This window comes from Peromyscus maniculatus, chromosome 1 (assembly GCF_049852395.1).
Source record: "Peromyscus maniculatus bairdii isolate BWxNUB_F1_BW_parent chromosome 1, HU_Pman_BW_mat_3.1, whole genome shotgun sequence".
NCBI classification, from domain to species: Eukaryota; Metazoa; Chordata; class Mammalia; order Rodentia; family Cricetidae; genus Peromyscus; species Peromyscus maniculatus.
Window position 1 is genome coordinate 156,620,308 of NC_134852.1, and position 14,957 is coordinate 156,635,264.

A 14,957-nucleotide genomic window follows, 5' to 3' on the forward strand; every position below is an offset into this window, starting at 1 on the left:
TCATCAGGCTGTTACCCTGCGTATGTCAAAAGCCTTGCTTTCTATGTGACTAGTGTCGGGTTGGGTATTCTCCTCATCACACCTCGTTTTCTGTGCCACCACACCACATGCTGATGTCTTACGGGTCTCCATGACTCCAGATAGCTAAGGTCCCTGGGACCTGCCACCCTCCCTGCTTCACCAGGAGCGGAGGCCTAGACAGCAGCCGAGGAAGCTGCAGGCGTTCCTGTTGCTCTGACCAACAAAACTTCAGCCAGAACACTGGCATCTGGTAGAACTCTCCACTGAAGCATAGGGTAAAAATGACATGGCTGCTTGTCCTCAGTCTATTAGTGGCTTCACGACAGCTGACTGTCAGCTTGCCTGATGGTCCTCAAATAACAGGCTCCTCCACCGTCTGCTTGATTACGTCTCTTTAATTATGTGGTGGGGGAGGGGTATGTGCCCCTGAGTGCAAGTGTCCCAGGAGGCCAGAGGAGTGGGATGTCCTAGAACTGGAGTCACAGGCAATTGTGAGCTGCTCAGTGAGTGCTGGGAACCCAAACTAGGTCCTTTGCAAGAGCAAAACAGTTCTTAACATGCTTCCCTAAACCTTCCTGTTGGTGATAGTGCCTTTCCCAAATCACCTTTGCAGCCCTACCTCCCTGCCTGCTGCTTCCTAGTCTGCCTGGGTGAGCCTTCCCAGCATTTCTGACTGACTACTGATTTAGTTGTTTCCTACCCAAAGGAGCAGGGATCAGATCCATCCCGTCCTGATCACACCCTTTAGTGGGAATGACTGCCAGGACACTGCTTGCTGGTGCCATGGCATGCTGTTCCCATGGCAACTGGAATACCCAGTCCAAACAGGCAGGTGTCAGAACTTGGGTAGACCTACTGGTGTCTCCTAGGGACCCTCCACAACTTCTGCCCAGCTCTGTTACATTCTCTTAGCTTAGTCTGCCAAGCATGTGAAACTATCTGAAAGACCCTGCTATTCCCAACCCTGCATTCAGAGATCCTCCCAGCAGCTTGACCAAGGCCATTGTGGCTAGCTGTGCCCAGAGGCAGCTCTGGCCTCAAAGCAGCCTTTGTTGCTGGAACCTTCAGTTGTATGAACTACTTTGTAACTTGGCTGGAAAACAGGGTCTCTGGTCTCTGACATGCACTGGCTATATATGCCTCCCAGCCAGAAGGAATGAAAGGCCATCCCTACCTCAACCAAACATAGGGGGAGGGGGGGAAGGACCTTAAGGATTTCAGGGAGGCAGGGCCTAAAGTCAAAGCCAGTTTGTACACCTCCAAAGATGGGAAGCTCGCTCTTCCCACCAAACTAGAACGTCCCTTCTTGGCCCTAGAGCTAATTCCCTTGCCCCCAAGAGTTTGCAGATGTATTCACGGGTTCTCACAGCAACTTTTAAAAAGCCTAGATACTACACCAGGGCCTCCCACCCTTTACCTCAGCTGAAGGATGACCCAATGTAGTGAGTGTCAGCCCAGTTCCATATCCCAGAGAGGACTAAGGCAAAGTTCCTGGGCCAGCCAGTTCTTTATTCCTTTCCCGATTTGGGGAGGCGAAGATCACAGTGGATGCTACTCATTGTCAACAGCGAAGGTGAAGGGGCTGAGCTTGTAGCCAGTACCCGAGTAGAACTTGTTCTGGAACTCCACCCTGGGTGTGAGAAAGGGACCAGTGAGGGGAAGGCCACCCGTTCCCTCCATGCCCGGGCTCACTGTGGGGGTGCTTACCAGTGCAACCGCAAGGCATGCAGGAAGGCCGAGAGCCCCTCCATCACTAGCAAGATGGCCACAGTCATGACAGCAAAGGCAGCGAACACAGGGACCAGCACCACCGCTGCCACGCCCATCTCTCGGCCCATGCCCAGGCCTATGCGCATCACCATGGCCCACAGGACCTCAGAGAGCTCTGCGCACACAAGGGGACAGTGGGACCCGTTAGCATCCCCACCCCAGTAGCATCCTTGACCCCTCCTTGGAGCTGGCGAGGCACCTCTGTGGGGAACCCAGTTTGACAGGAGGCCCAAGAGAAAGGTCACTCACGGGCATGGGCTAGGCTCAGGGCCCAGAGACGCAAGTAGGAGGCTGTGTTGGAGATGCAGCCCAGGCAGAACTCAATGGTGTGGATGGCCTGGTGCATGAAGACCTCCGAGGGGACAAACTGCACGGTAAGAGGTCATGAGACAAGAGCGAGGGCTGGCCGCCCTCCCCCCAACAAGGAAGTACTGCACCCACCCACCCACCTCAGCTTCCTCATCATCCCCTGCGATCCCAGCCTTCTCTTCATCAGGGCTCCAGCTATTCTCCGAAGTGGAGGCATCAGAGGAGGCCAGGAGCTTGTCACTGTCCTTGTCCTGAGAGTAGGTAGCATGAACAGCTCCAGCCCCAGGGGCAGCCCATGACACCCACCCAGCAGCATGGAGCCTGCAGGGAAGCAAGGAACACCTCCCAGGCAGCCCGCCCTCCTCCCCTGCACTCCTCCCGACCTCTACCTGGCGGCCCACTGGCCTTCTCTGAGTATTTCGGTGACGGTGTTGCCGCAGCAGGTACAAGGGTGTGCCCAGCAGCAGGACAGGAACGGTGGCCAAAGCCAGGACCACCAGCACGTACTGTACCACTTCCTGGGGGCAAGGAGGGCAAGGCAACCAACCACACACTGTATGCAAGCAGTGAGTCACTCAGTGTGGTCAGAGTGATCACAGGGAACTGCAGTCCCTCCCCCAGGGACCTTCACTAACAAGGACCCCTGAGAAGGGACTTCAGGTTCCCAACACCCCCTGTGAGACCACACTGCTCCAAGCTTTAGTCCGTCACCTCTGACATGACTCCAGGGATTCTGGCCCACAGCCCATTTCTCAGATGGCCCTGCAGCTCCAAGTGGCCCAGTGACTAAAGTGGGGCTCCCCAGTGAAAGGGCCTGAGCCTTTCTCTTCCCCCCTGGCCTACCTGTCCATGGAAGAGCGGCTGATTGGTGGGGCTTTGAGCAAAGAGAAACATGTTGATGAAGTGGATGAGAATGCTGGGAGCCGTGGAGGCGCCAGCAGCTGACTCTCGAAGCCACTTGTAGACAATGAGGAACACGAGGTAGCCAAAGAGGCCCAGCAGGAAGACGAGCTCTGGAAGGGTCTCCAGCAGGAGCCGGTGTGCCTGGCCAAAGTGCCTGTGGGAACAGACCGGTCACAGAGGACTCTGGCCCCATAAAGACAGTGTCCATACCCATTGGCAGCTCTGGGCTCACATGTGGTTGAAGATGCTGAGGAACACCCCAAAGGCCATGTGGGTGACCCCAAGGATGACAGACATCTTCATCTTGAAGGAGTTGAGGAAGCTCAGGTGGTTGGTGGCCAGGCTCCAGATCTGGGGTAGTGGGAGAGGTGGGCACTCAGGGACACCATGGTCAGCTTCCATGGACATCCCCCATTGTCTCTCATCACCTTCTTGCTCCCTGACAAACCCAATCACAGCACCCTAGTCACTAGTTCTAACAGACAAGCGAAGGAAGTGAACAGTTGCTCTCACAGGTCAGTCAGGTTCAGGTGGCCGGGGCTCAAGCACCCAGGCCACTTTCCTCTGTGCAACAGGGTAATGCTAAAGAATGTCTGTAGGACTGTCACGGGGACCAGCTGTTCACAAGTTCTGGGCTGCTATTCTGTTCTGAGCTTTTGTTTGTGTGGAGAGAGAAGGTTTTATGTAATCCATGAATACACTTGAACTCTGACCCTCCTGCCTCCCACCTCTCAAGTGTCTGAATTACCCTTCTGCACCACTACACTCAGTCTGGAAATTATTACTATTATTATTATTATTATTATTATATATATATATTTTTTGAGACAGGGTTTCTCTGTGTGGTTTGGGTGCCTGTCCTGGATCTCACTCTGTAGACCAGGCTGGCCTCGAACTCACAGAGATCTGCCTGGCTCCGCCTCCCGAGTGCTGGGATTACAGGCGTGTGCCACCGCCACTCGGCTTGGATATTATTTTTACAGGCTTCTCTGCCTGTGTGCCAGGCCGAGCATGGGGCCCGACACACAGGAAGTGCTCAGTGCCAACTGCCAAAGGGGGCAGGGAACAGATGGCTCTGCAGAGCCCTGGCCAGCCTCTCCACTGCCTCCACCACTCACGTGCCAGTGTGGCCCCACTTACCGGGTCAATGCCAAAGGGATAAGGTCCCAGGAAGACACCAGTGATGTTGGGGTCCAGGGTGAGCATGGGGTGCTGGGACAGATACTTGTCACTGCAGTGATAATAGATGATGTCAGGGCTGCACAGCGGGCCGGGGGCTGTGGATGGGTAGGGATATAGGTCCTACCTCCAGCCTGACTGGTTGGCCATGGCGGCCACACTCCAACCCGAGGGGAAAATGGCTGTGGCACGGCTGAAGCATTCATTGTAGATGAAGCCGGTGTAGACGGAGAACAGACCCATGAGCAGGAGTAAGTAGCGACCCCCAAAGAAGGTCTGCCAGATCTGGGGGGGACCGTGTGATGAGAGGCTGCTCCACTGTGTCAGAGCCCCCATCCCTGCCAGGGATGGATGGTTCATACCTCATTTTGTGCGGCTTTCACGGCCGGCCGGTTCTCGGTGAGGACCATGGCCAGGGCAAAGAGAAACATGAGCAGTCCGTGACCCACATCACCAAACATCACGGCGAAGAGGAAGGGGAAGGTAATGATGGTGTAGGGAGCTGTAGGCAGACAGGACACAGTCAGGCAGGTTCCCATGGGGGCCTGAGTATCTGCTTCCTTGTCTTGAGCTGCCACAGAGGCCCCCCAGGACCTGTCAAGAGAGTCTTGGTGAGGCAAGGACCACTTGCCAACAGGCAGAGCCCACAGGGTCCATCTGCACCATCTTGGGCTTGCGATCTCGGCTCTCTGCGCCTGTTTCTCCACCTGTAAACTGGAGAGAGATCTCAGCTACCTGACAGGGTTAGTATGAGTGTTGTGGGCAGGCCTGCCGATGCGGGGTGTGGACAGAGGTGTAGCAGTTCCACCTGCAGTCAATTATTTAAAGATAGAGCGGCTGCTGAGTGGTCCAGGACGGTCTTGAACTCCTGAAGTGACCCTCCTGACTGCTATTGTTTTCTGTTTGTGTGTGCTAGACTAGTGTGTGTGTGTGTGTGTGTGTGTGTGTGTGTGTAGGTCAGAGGACGACAACAGGTGTCATTCCCCAGAAACCTTTCCACTATGAGACAGTGTTTGTCATTATCCTGGAACTGTCTCACCACCATTGGAATTACAACTGTATACTGCTGAACCTCCAGGGGCTTTGGAGATCCAAATTCAGGTCTTCAGGCTTCCCAGCTTCCCAGCTCTGTTGTTAAATGTTTCCTTAAATAACACTTATTTATTATGGGGAAGGTGTGCATGTGTGGAGGTCAGAGGAGAATTTGTCGTAGTTGGCTCTCCTACTATGTGAGTCCTGGAAATTGAACTCAGATTGTCAGACTTACTGGCAAGCTTTTCCTCAATGAACCATTTCTCTGGCCCTGAATGTTATGTTTAAGATCTTTAAGCTAGCTAAGCATGATGGATCATACCTGTAATTCCAGCACTCAGGAAGCTGAGGCAGGAGGGTCACCATGAGCTCAAGGTCAACCTGGGCTATAGTGTAAGACCCTGTCTCAAGCCAGGTGTGGTGGCACAAGCCTTCTATTTATTTATTTATTTATTTATTTATTTTTTGGTTTTTTGAGACAGGGTTTCTCTGTGTAGCTTTGCGCCTTTCCTGGAACTCACTCTGTAGACCAGGCGGGCCTCGAACTCACAGAGATCCGCCTGCCTCTGCCTCCCAAGTGTTGGGATTAAAGGTGTGCGCCGGCACATGCCTTTAATTAGCACTCAGGATGCAGAGCCAGGTGGATCTCTGTGAGTTCAAGGCCAGCCTGGTCTACATAGAGAACTCCAGGAGAGTTGGGACAACACAGAAAAACCTGTCTGGAAAATAACCAAAAACCCAAACAACAACAACAAAAGTACAAAAGCAATCAAAAGAGAGGGAAGAGGAAACAAAAGCTTCACATAAAACCATCCAGAGGACAGAGAGCGGCTGGTCCTGCTGGCCACTCAGCAAGTTCCAGAAGGCCAAGCTGGTTCTCAAGAACAGGTGTTGGGAGGAGCATCCCAGTGCACATGCCTAATTAGGGGTTAACCTGTGATCCCTTCAGGAGCTAGACTGTCACCCTACAGCCCAGAACCTCAGACTGTGACCTGGAGGGGTCTTTAAAGGAGGTCTGGTTAGGAGGGGGCTCCAGAGTGGACTTGGACTCCGTGCTCAGTGTCCTTATACAGAAGGAGACATTTATTTGAACACAGAGAAAGAAGAAGACCACATAGCCGTGACAGCCATCCACAGCCCAGGAGAAAGACCTGGAACAGACTTCTCTCTAACAGATGGGACGGTGCAGCCGACACCTTGACCTCAAACATCCACCCTCCAGAACCCTGAGTCCATCGATGCTAGTTTATTACGTAGCTAAGGCTGGCCTCGAACCCCTGGCCTGCTATCTGCCTCAGGCATCTGCACCACCCTCGGTCATCTCTGCCACTTAACCACCACCTGCCCATTCACAGAACTGCACTGCAGTGGTTCTGGCAAAGAACAAGCCCTCCCCCAAGGCCAGCCGCTTTGAAGGTTGACAAAGGGGACACCACCCTGGGCACCCGGCAGTCATGGCATTCTCCCTGCACCAGCAGGGACCCAGATCGAGCCCAGGATTCTGGTTCTAAGACACAGAAGCCCCAGGACTTGCAGCTCATGTCTACACGGCCTCAGACTGACCCCAGCCTGTCATCAAGGCCCCTTCCCAGAGAGGACGCGCCACAGCCATGCTACAGGCCAAGCCTACACCCGGGGGCACTGGGGCACCTCTTTCCGCCTGCTTCTCCTCACAGCCCCATCCCTATATGGGTTCTCTCCAAGAGTACCAGCACAGACAGACATTTCGGGCTACCTGGCCCACTTCTGAGGGTTCTACTGACCTGCTTGGCTCCCCTCTCACCACAGGAGAACTGGGATTACATATGTGCACTACTGCACTCAGCTTTTATGTAGGTTCTGAGGATTCGAACTCAGGTCCTCACACTTCTGTTGAAAGTACTTTACCCACTGAGCCTTGAACTCTATGTAGCTGAGCATGACTGAATTATTATTATTATTATTTGTGTGTGTGTGTGTGTGTGTGTGTGTGTGTGTGTGTGTGTGTGTGTGTGTGTGTTTGCTTGTTTTTCAAGATAGGGTTTCTCTGTGTAGCCCTGGCTGCTCTGGAACTTGCATTGTAGACCAGGCTGGCCTCAAACTCAGAGATCTTCCTGTTTCTAACTCCCAAGCACTGGGACTAAAGGTGTGCACCACCAGCGCTGGGCTATGACTCGGAATTCTTGATCCTCCTGCCTCCACCTCCTGAGTGCTAGGATTATAGGCTACACCACCACACTCAGTTTCTGCTGAGGACTGAGCCCAGAGCTTCATAAACTTTCAATCACTCTATCAACTGAGCTCCATCCTCACCCCTGTTCACCCCAACATGGCCAAATAAGCCGTCACTACCGGCTGCTCCGGGGCACTCTGGGCCAGCAGCCTTCCCTCAAGTCTATGCTATCATTCTCATTTATAGGCCAAGAAAAATGAGACCCACAGAAACTAAGAAACTCATCCAAACAAGTGAGCTGGACTTCACGTCCCTCCCAAGCCTGGTTTCTGAACTGATCCATGCTGGCTCCCTGTGGATTTAACGGCAGAAACAAGTCTAAAGTCCCAAAGGGGACTAAATTAAACTGGGGAGTATGTCTCTGTCGCAAAAGGATGGGGTGAACCCAGCTCCTACCCTCTCAAGGTTGGCATCGCAAAGGCAAAAGGACTCCCCTAAGGCCCTTACAGAGGATGGGAAGGCTGGCCTCTAGTGAGGGTACAGTAGCTCTTACCAGGGTTGACTTCTCGGTAGCGGCCCACACCATAGGCATCCACAATGCCCTGGAAGCTGGCGGTGAAGCGGTTGGTCCGGATGAGGGTTGGAGGCATGTCCCGGGAGGGTATTCGATGAGCAACAGCACTTACTCCTGCTTCACTCTGGGGTGCCCAGTGGAGAGGCAGAAGTGATGGAGGGGCATTCAGAAACCCTGAAGGCCCCACCCGGGCCCAGCTGAAACTGTCCACAGCCATTTCTAGGTTGAAGCTGGGATGGGATGGCATGGAGGAAGTTGGTCAGCCCCACCCTGCCCAAACCTGGGGCATTTGAAAAAAGAAAGTATGCCTCTTCACAGCTGGTGGCCCAGGAGAGGGACCCATCCCCATCCTGGAGATCCAGCCCTGCACCGCCAGTGTGTGCTACAATGTCCTCGTGTGTACCACCACTGCACCCACTGGTAAGGGCCTGAGGCTCCTAACAGGCTCAGGTCACATACCACTGCCTTGGAAGTGCAATTTTATAATTGTCTTGTGTAGCGTGCCAGAGACTCTGGGAAATCAGAAGGGAGGGTTATGGGGCTGGGGCCATCAGGGTAATGCCCCGGGGGAAGAGGCTTCTAGGAAATGGACCCCCCTCCCAATCCCAGGGCAAAGACGAGGTACTGGGGAGCTTGAGGTGGGGCTGGAAGGAGAAGGAGAAAAGGCAGGCAGAGAGCGAGCCTCTGGCAGCCTGTGTGCTCACCGAGCCATCCTGGAGCGCCTGCTGGAGGGTGGGCAAGTCCCGCGTGGCACACCAGACCTCCGCAATGAGGCACTTGTGTGTGGTGCTCACACTGCACTGGTTGAGGGCCAAGTACACGGCCTTCATCTTGCGGATCTGCACTTGCCCTGGCGGCAGCAGCTGCTGCACCCGACCCAACACCTGGCTCAGGAATCGCTCCGTTTCCCCCAGGACCTGGAGCCAGAACAGGTACTCAGAAGGGGCACTGAGGGAGCCAGCAGGGGTCAGGGCATGTGGGTGCTCACCTCCTGAAGCTCCTGGCTCTGCTGCTGCAGCTGCTGCAAGGCCGCATGCCGGGCTTCCTCTTGCTCCAGGTAAGGGAAGACATGGCAGTGGAAGCTGGAGGGATAAGGGGTTTTGAGGGAGCCACCAGGCAGAGCTGGAGTCAGGACAGATTTGGTGTTATCAGGGGCCTGGGGCACTCTGGGCCAGCAATATCTAGCTGGGAGCCTAAAGTGGTGGCTGGGGGCTGGACACCTGGAGAGGCCGAGTGGCCACAGCCACACACACACACACACACACACACACACACACACACACACACACACACACACACACAAACGGCTCACCAGTCTGTGATCTTCCCAATAGCAGCCACACACCACACACACACACACACACACACACACACACACACACACACACACACACACACACGGCTCACCAGTCTGTGATCTTCCTAATCTTCTGACCGATCTGCTCACCCCAGTAGGAGATGATAAAGGTCATCCAAGTTGCAGGCTCACCCTAAGGGAGTCAGGCTTAGTTGATCCCTGGAGCCCTGGCTCCTCGCAAACCACCCCACCCTGCCCCCTGCCAGCTCACCGTCACAGGGTCCTCTAGCTGCGCCTCTGTCTCCTTAAAGCTGGCAATGAGGAAGCCGCGGCAGGCTCTCCAGAGCAGGCGCTCCAGGGCAGCAGCCTTGTAGGGCTCCACAGCACCTGCCACAAAGCTGCCAGCAGGGCTGGAGGGGGCTGCAGCCTCCCATCCCACCCACCTCACCAGGAAGCACCCCCAGGGATATTCCCACAGGGCAGAGACTCAGGGACCATCCTGTTCCCTTCTCTGGCCAGTGCCCTAAGGCTGACAGGAAAAGCCAAACTGCCCGACTCACTTGACCTTCAGGTCTGCGTGTGGCCCCCGAGCGGCTGGAAGCAGGGGCGTTCTCTCAGAGGAGGGTCCCTCAGTGTGGTCAGCTGCCATCTGGGCACCAAGAGACACTGTGAGCCCCAGCCCAGGTTGGGCTTGGCATCGCTGTCTCCCGCCCCATCCCTGCCTTGGCTGGGGCTGACCGGAGGGCTGTGGTTCTGGCCCAGCACGGCTGAGTGGAGCTGCAGCTGGTGCAGCTGCGCCCGCAGCGCCTGCTGGTTGCCTCGAACATCCCGAAGCTCCCGGGCCAGGCGGTCGGTCTCCTCCTGGATGCGCAGCAGCTCTCGGGGAGGTGGTGCTGGCAGTGCCCCCTCAGGCGGGGGTAGTGTCAGACCAGCCCGCTGTACTTCCTCCTGCAAGAAGGCTAGACACAGAAAGCGGGTCAGGGGAAGCCACCCCGGGGTTGTGCCAGCTCATAGCTACCGTGAGCCAAGGGCTGCAGACTTGTAGGGAGATCCCAAGTGCTCATCAAGTGCTATTACTAATCCGCTAAGTCAGAGCTCCGCTCCGCCTGCTCTGCCCTCGTCTTTGGCCGAAGAAGAAGCTGCCCACCCCTCGACCTGGCCTCTGCCCATGCCAGTCCATCTAGACAAGGCTCAGTCCATGCCTCTTGTTTCCTGCCATCCACAGGACGAGTTCTGAGGTGTGGACCTACTTCAAGCCACCCCGCCTTCGGTCCTCTGCTCCACCCACCCAGAGCCAAGGACGTCCTGAAGACCCCAGCAGCCCTGCCTGCACCCCCCTTCTTTCCCTTCACCCGGGTAACTGAGGCACTTCCTCCCAGACCAAGCTTGCCGAGTGCTCCTTCCAGGAAGGCAGCCTGGACTGTGGGCCTGAGCCCAACTTACTGAAGGTCTTCTCCAGCTCCTCACAGCGCCGGACGTCCACCACGAAGCGCCTCTGGAAGGCACTCACAGAGGCGTTGAGCTGCGAAGGGCACACAGAGGTCACTGCTCTGGGGTCTAGGCCTGAGGCACCTCCTCCAAAACGTTGCTGGGTGCCCGGTTAGTCTAAAGATGAGCTGGAGCGGATTCACCCATGCCAGGAAGGGCATGAGTAGGCATGGGTAGAGCACCTGTGCTGGAAGGGAGGGCTGGGATGCCCCCACAGGGGGCCAGGGGTCATCATGGGGCCCTTCCGGACGTGGGTTACCTGCCCAGGGCTCCGTTCCCACTCACATCTCTGAACTCCACGAGGCCCAGCTCGCCCAGCTGGCTCACGCAGGTGTAGGCAGCTGCTGTGGGCAGCAGGAGCTGGACCAAGGCCACCTCTTCACTCCGGAACATGGAACCCATGACCCTTAGGACAGGCCAAAAGGTTGGTCAGGAGCCTGCTCCAGGCAGGCATCACACACCTGTTCCCATCCACTGGACAGATGGGGAAACTGAGGCCCAGCAAGGGGTAATGGGTGCTGAGGTCAACAGGAAGTCAGCAGTATAACAAAGCATGGAGCAGGCCAATGCCCCCACAGCCTGCTGTAGGCTGTCTCTAAGCTCGCTCTCCGGGGCCTCCTTGTCCCAGCCCAGCTCAGCAGCTGCCACACACTGGCTCTGCCCACTGTTCTGCAGCACCGTGCCACCTCTCTGCCTGCCCTCACTCTAGATCTGGCTCATCCCTGGGATCCTGGGCCCCAGTCCTGAGGCTGACCACGGGGCTGTCCTGTCTGCCTCCTTACACAGGCAGTGGGGTGGGGATGGAGTGTTCCCTAGGTCCCCTGGGGCTAAAAGCCTGAAGAGGGTGATGGCTGGGGTTGCTTTTGGCAGGCTGGCTGGGTGTTGAAACCAATGAAAGTGAAACCGTGAAACCATGAACGGGAAGGCCTGGTGGCCTTGCTCCAGCCCCAGCAGGTACAAACATTTCCTGCCTGAGAGTGGCCCCCAGTGGGCCCTGCAGATTGCCCCCAAAGCCAGCACTCTCCCCAGGCCCCTGCCTATCTGTAGCTATTGCTCTTGGGCTCAGGGTTCTGGTGGGACACAGTTTCCTCAGCACACCATTAAGTGGAACTTTAGAGGCTAATGGGCCCAGCTTGCGCAGGCCACTTCCTCCCCAAAGCCTGGTTTTCTTAAGAGGAAACCACAGTCCTGTCCCTAGCCTGGGAACAGAAAGAACTCAGAGGGTAGTCTAGGACTTCAGAAGAGCCAGGCCCTGAGCAGGCAAGGGTGGGCAGGAAGGTGCCGTTACCCATGAGCATGGCTCTGGCCACAGAGCAGAGGGTCAGGACCAAGTCTCTAGGGTCTTGCCCAGATTGTGATCAACTGTGTGACACTGAGTAAGTCATTTGCCCTCTTTGGGCCCATATTTCCTCTTCGTTGACTAAGACTTGGCCAAGCAGGGCAGTGGTGGCGCACCCCTTTAAACCCAGCACTGGGAGGCAGAGGCGGGTGGATCTCTGTGAGTTCGAGGTCAGCCTGGTCTACAAAGAGAGTTTCAGGACAGCCAGGGCTGTTACACAGAGAAACCCATAAAACAAAAACAAAAAGACTTAGCCACCCCTGGCAGGAAAGGTAGGACGTGAGTGGACGGTGAACAAAAGATCAGAGACCTTGTGTCTTCTATAAACACCACGCCAATCAATAACCGGCACCCCAGCCTTATCTTTGTCTTTTCTTTTTTTGGTTTTCCAAGACAGGGTTTCTATGTGTAGCCAAGACTGTCCTGGATCTCGCTTCTGTATACTAGGCTGGCCTTGAACTCTCACAGATCCACCTACCTCTGCCTCCTGAGTACTGGGATTAAAGGTGTGTGCTACCACCTCCACACAGGCCCACCCCAGCAAGTGGTGAAGTCTAAGGTCACATGGTCAGCTAGGACCAAACCAGAGAGGGGGCTGTCCCAGACTAGCGGGAAGCTGCTTTGCCGGCTCATGTTCTACCTGTTCCAGCACCATAACCAACATCACCAGGCTGCCCCAGCCGTGGGACCCCAGCCATCTAGACACAAGACAAGTAAAAGCACCTCCATGCCCCTGCGGTCCACACCATGCACTGGGATTTAATAGCTCCTGTCTCCTGCAGCCAGCAGGGCATCTGTGGGCTGGACTCTCACATAACACTTGTGCTCCCTTTCCCGGGACGCCCTGAAATTCGGCTTCACTCCTGCACTCCTTTCTTGGTCCTTCCTTCGGTCCCACGCCTCTTCTCCCAGCCCCTGCCTTTTGGAGGATGACGGCACGGCACGAGGAGGGGCTGGAATCCGCCTCGAGCCCCACCACTTCCTAGTTGGGTGGCCTCTGTTTCCTCATCTGTAGAATGGGTTCCTCCCTCCGAACCAGACGCAGAAGGGGGATCCCTGAGCCCAGGCATGGTGAGGTGGGTTCCGAACTTGCCCGGAGCTAGCAACCCATCTTCCTGCTCCTCCTTGCGGCCTGCCTGCACCCCATACGGCCTGAAACGGGCGCGTGGCCGCTGAGCTTTCTCCACCCGAAGTCGGGCGGGGTGCCTGGTCCCTTGCCCGGGCAGAAGAAGCGGGTGGTGGGCAGGGCTTAGGCTCTGCAACCCCGCAGGACACTCACCCTGGTGGGCGCGTCGCTCAGCTCCAGCTTGGGATCTGAGCCCGCCAGCCGGCAGGAGCAGCTCACTCCAGCTCCGAAAGGCAGGGAGTGGGCGTGGTCTGTGGCCCCGCCCACTGCCCGTCCCGTCCCGCCGAGTTCTGGGAGGAGGGGTTGGGAGGAAGGCGGCGACTGAGATGGTTCTAGGTGGCCTGGAATGGTTTAGTTCCAGGGACTGGGAGGTAACCGACGACCGGGGTGCAGGTAAGACCTTGGGGGATAGGCCACTTTTCCTTTCCCTCTTAAGAGCTACGTCCTGATGGGTCCTAGTACACACAGTCCAAGATCTGTTGCTACCTCACCTCACCCAGCCCAGTCTGAGTGTCCCAGGAAGGCTGGGGCAGAGCTGCCCCACTCTTTGGGTACCTCTCCGCTGGCAGCAGGGCGTTTGTCAGGCCAGTCTCCGCTGAGAAACTTACACCCAGGAGGCCAGGAGACTCCTGGACTTGAGGTCCTAGTGTCTGGAAACTGGGATTCAGCACTGTCCAGCTGCCTGCACTTTGGACAGGCTGGACTGTACCCACTGGGGACCAGAGGGACAAGGGGCCCCTCAGCTCTGGTGATCCTTGGACCCCGTACAGTAAACAGGGGCCTTGATGTGTGTGGGGAGGTATAGAACGGAAGTCTAGGGCTACGTAGAAACTGAGTTAGTCAAGGTGGGCATCCTCAGAAAACAGGTGTGTCACAGGTCTGATCTGACCTGGAAGGACCCTCATACAAGTACCCCAGGGGTCACAGGTCAGTGCTCTTCAGTGAGGGCAAACCCACAGGGCCACAGAGCTGTTGTGGATGCCTCCGACCATGAACACCACGCCAGCAGCCAGCCTCCCAGTGAGTGTGCACGCACGGAGCACCCGTTCAGAGTCAGAGGAGCCACACAGCCGGGCTGGGCCTGGAAACCAGGAAGCTGCAGCCTCACAAGAGCCCGAGTGGGGAACTGGGGAAATGGGATGTAGCAAGAGGCGAAGCCAGCTCAGAGGCAGCAGATCTGTGTCATTCCCTTGTGATTGTCACCCCACAGCAGGCTTCCCGTTCCCCAAAGGACACCCTGGCCTTCTTGCGGGTGTGTGTGTGTGTGCATGCGTGTGCAGGCACACTCTGGTACAAGCACATGTGAAACCTGAGCTGGACAGCAGGCTCGTTCCTCAGTTGCCCACCACCTTCGTCATTTTGAGACAGGGTCTCTCACTGAACCCGAAGTTGCCATTTTGATGAGATGACGAGCCAGGGAGCCCTCTGGGACCCCTGCCCCCACCCCCAGCAGTGGGTAGCATTCGCCTGTTCTGTGCGTTCTCAGGCTAGGAACACTTTCCTCACGGAGACTTCTACCCTACCTCCTCCTGAGGCTCCTGATGGACTCTGGCCTGAAGCCTGGGAAGGCTCCAAGTCCAAACAACGGGAGTGATGGAGGTCCGAGAAGATAGAAGACCTGGGGCCCACCTCTCAGACACCCAACGCCATGGGAACCTGCATTGCCAGGCCCCGGGGAGAAGCCCAGAACATGTGTGATATGGTTCCAGGTCCTGTGGCCAGCCACAAAGAGGTTCTCTGGGCCTGTGAACCACAGAGGATGACTGG

At 56.3% G+C, this 14,957-nt stretch overlaps 1 protein-coding gene and 1 long non-coding RNA gene across 5 annotated transcripts; both read right to left on the bottom strand.

Moving 5' to 3' along the window:
* Nucleotides 1–1,509: 1,509 nt before the first annotated feature.
* Tcirg1 (T cell immune regulator 1, ATPase H+ transporting V0 subunit a3) lies at nt 1,510–13,483 on the bottom strand. 4 transcript variants are annotated; one of them, XM_006980506.3, is made up of 20 exons: nt 13,344–13,483; nt 11,011–11,131; nt 10,681–10,759; nt 9,976–10,196; nt 9,798–9,886; nt 9,509–9,635; nt 9,348–9,430; nt 8,929–9,022; nt 8,645–8,857; nt 7,920–8,064; nt 4,545–4,684; nt 4,310–4,467; nt 4,144–4,234; nt 3,236–3,354; nt 2,944–3,157; nt 2,490–2,618; nt 2,241–2,351; nt 2,041–2,158; nt 1,729–1,906; nt 1,510–1,651 (listed from the first exon to the last, which is right to left on the bottom strand). In XM_006980506.3, exons 2-20 carry the CDS (start codon nt 11,125–11,127, stop codon nt 1,573–1,575), a joined length of 2,505 nt encoding a protein of 834 aa, XP_006980568.1. In that variant the 5' UTR covers nt 11,128–11,131; nt 13,344–13,483; the 3' UTR covers nt 1,510–1,572. The 4 variants fall into 4 exon arrangements, with proteins under 4 accessions (XP_006980568.1, XP_042114384.1, XP_042114397.1 ...); XM_042258450.2 differs by having other exon boundaries at nt 11,011–11,162; nt 13,344–13,404; XM_042258463.2 differs by lacking the exon at nt 13,344–13,483 and adding an exon at nt 12,811–13,308.
* On the bottom strand, nt 5,650–7,912 carry LOC143269794 (uncharacterized). Its single transcript, XR_013046528.1, has 2 exons — nt 6,179–7,912; nt 5,650–6,148 (listed from the first exon to the last, which is right to left on the bottom strand). It is a non-coding gene; the product is annotated as an uncharacterized LOC143269794 (long non-coding RNA).
* Nucleotides 13,484–14,957: the final 1,474 nt, after the last annotated feature.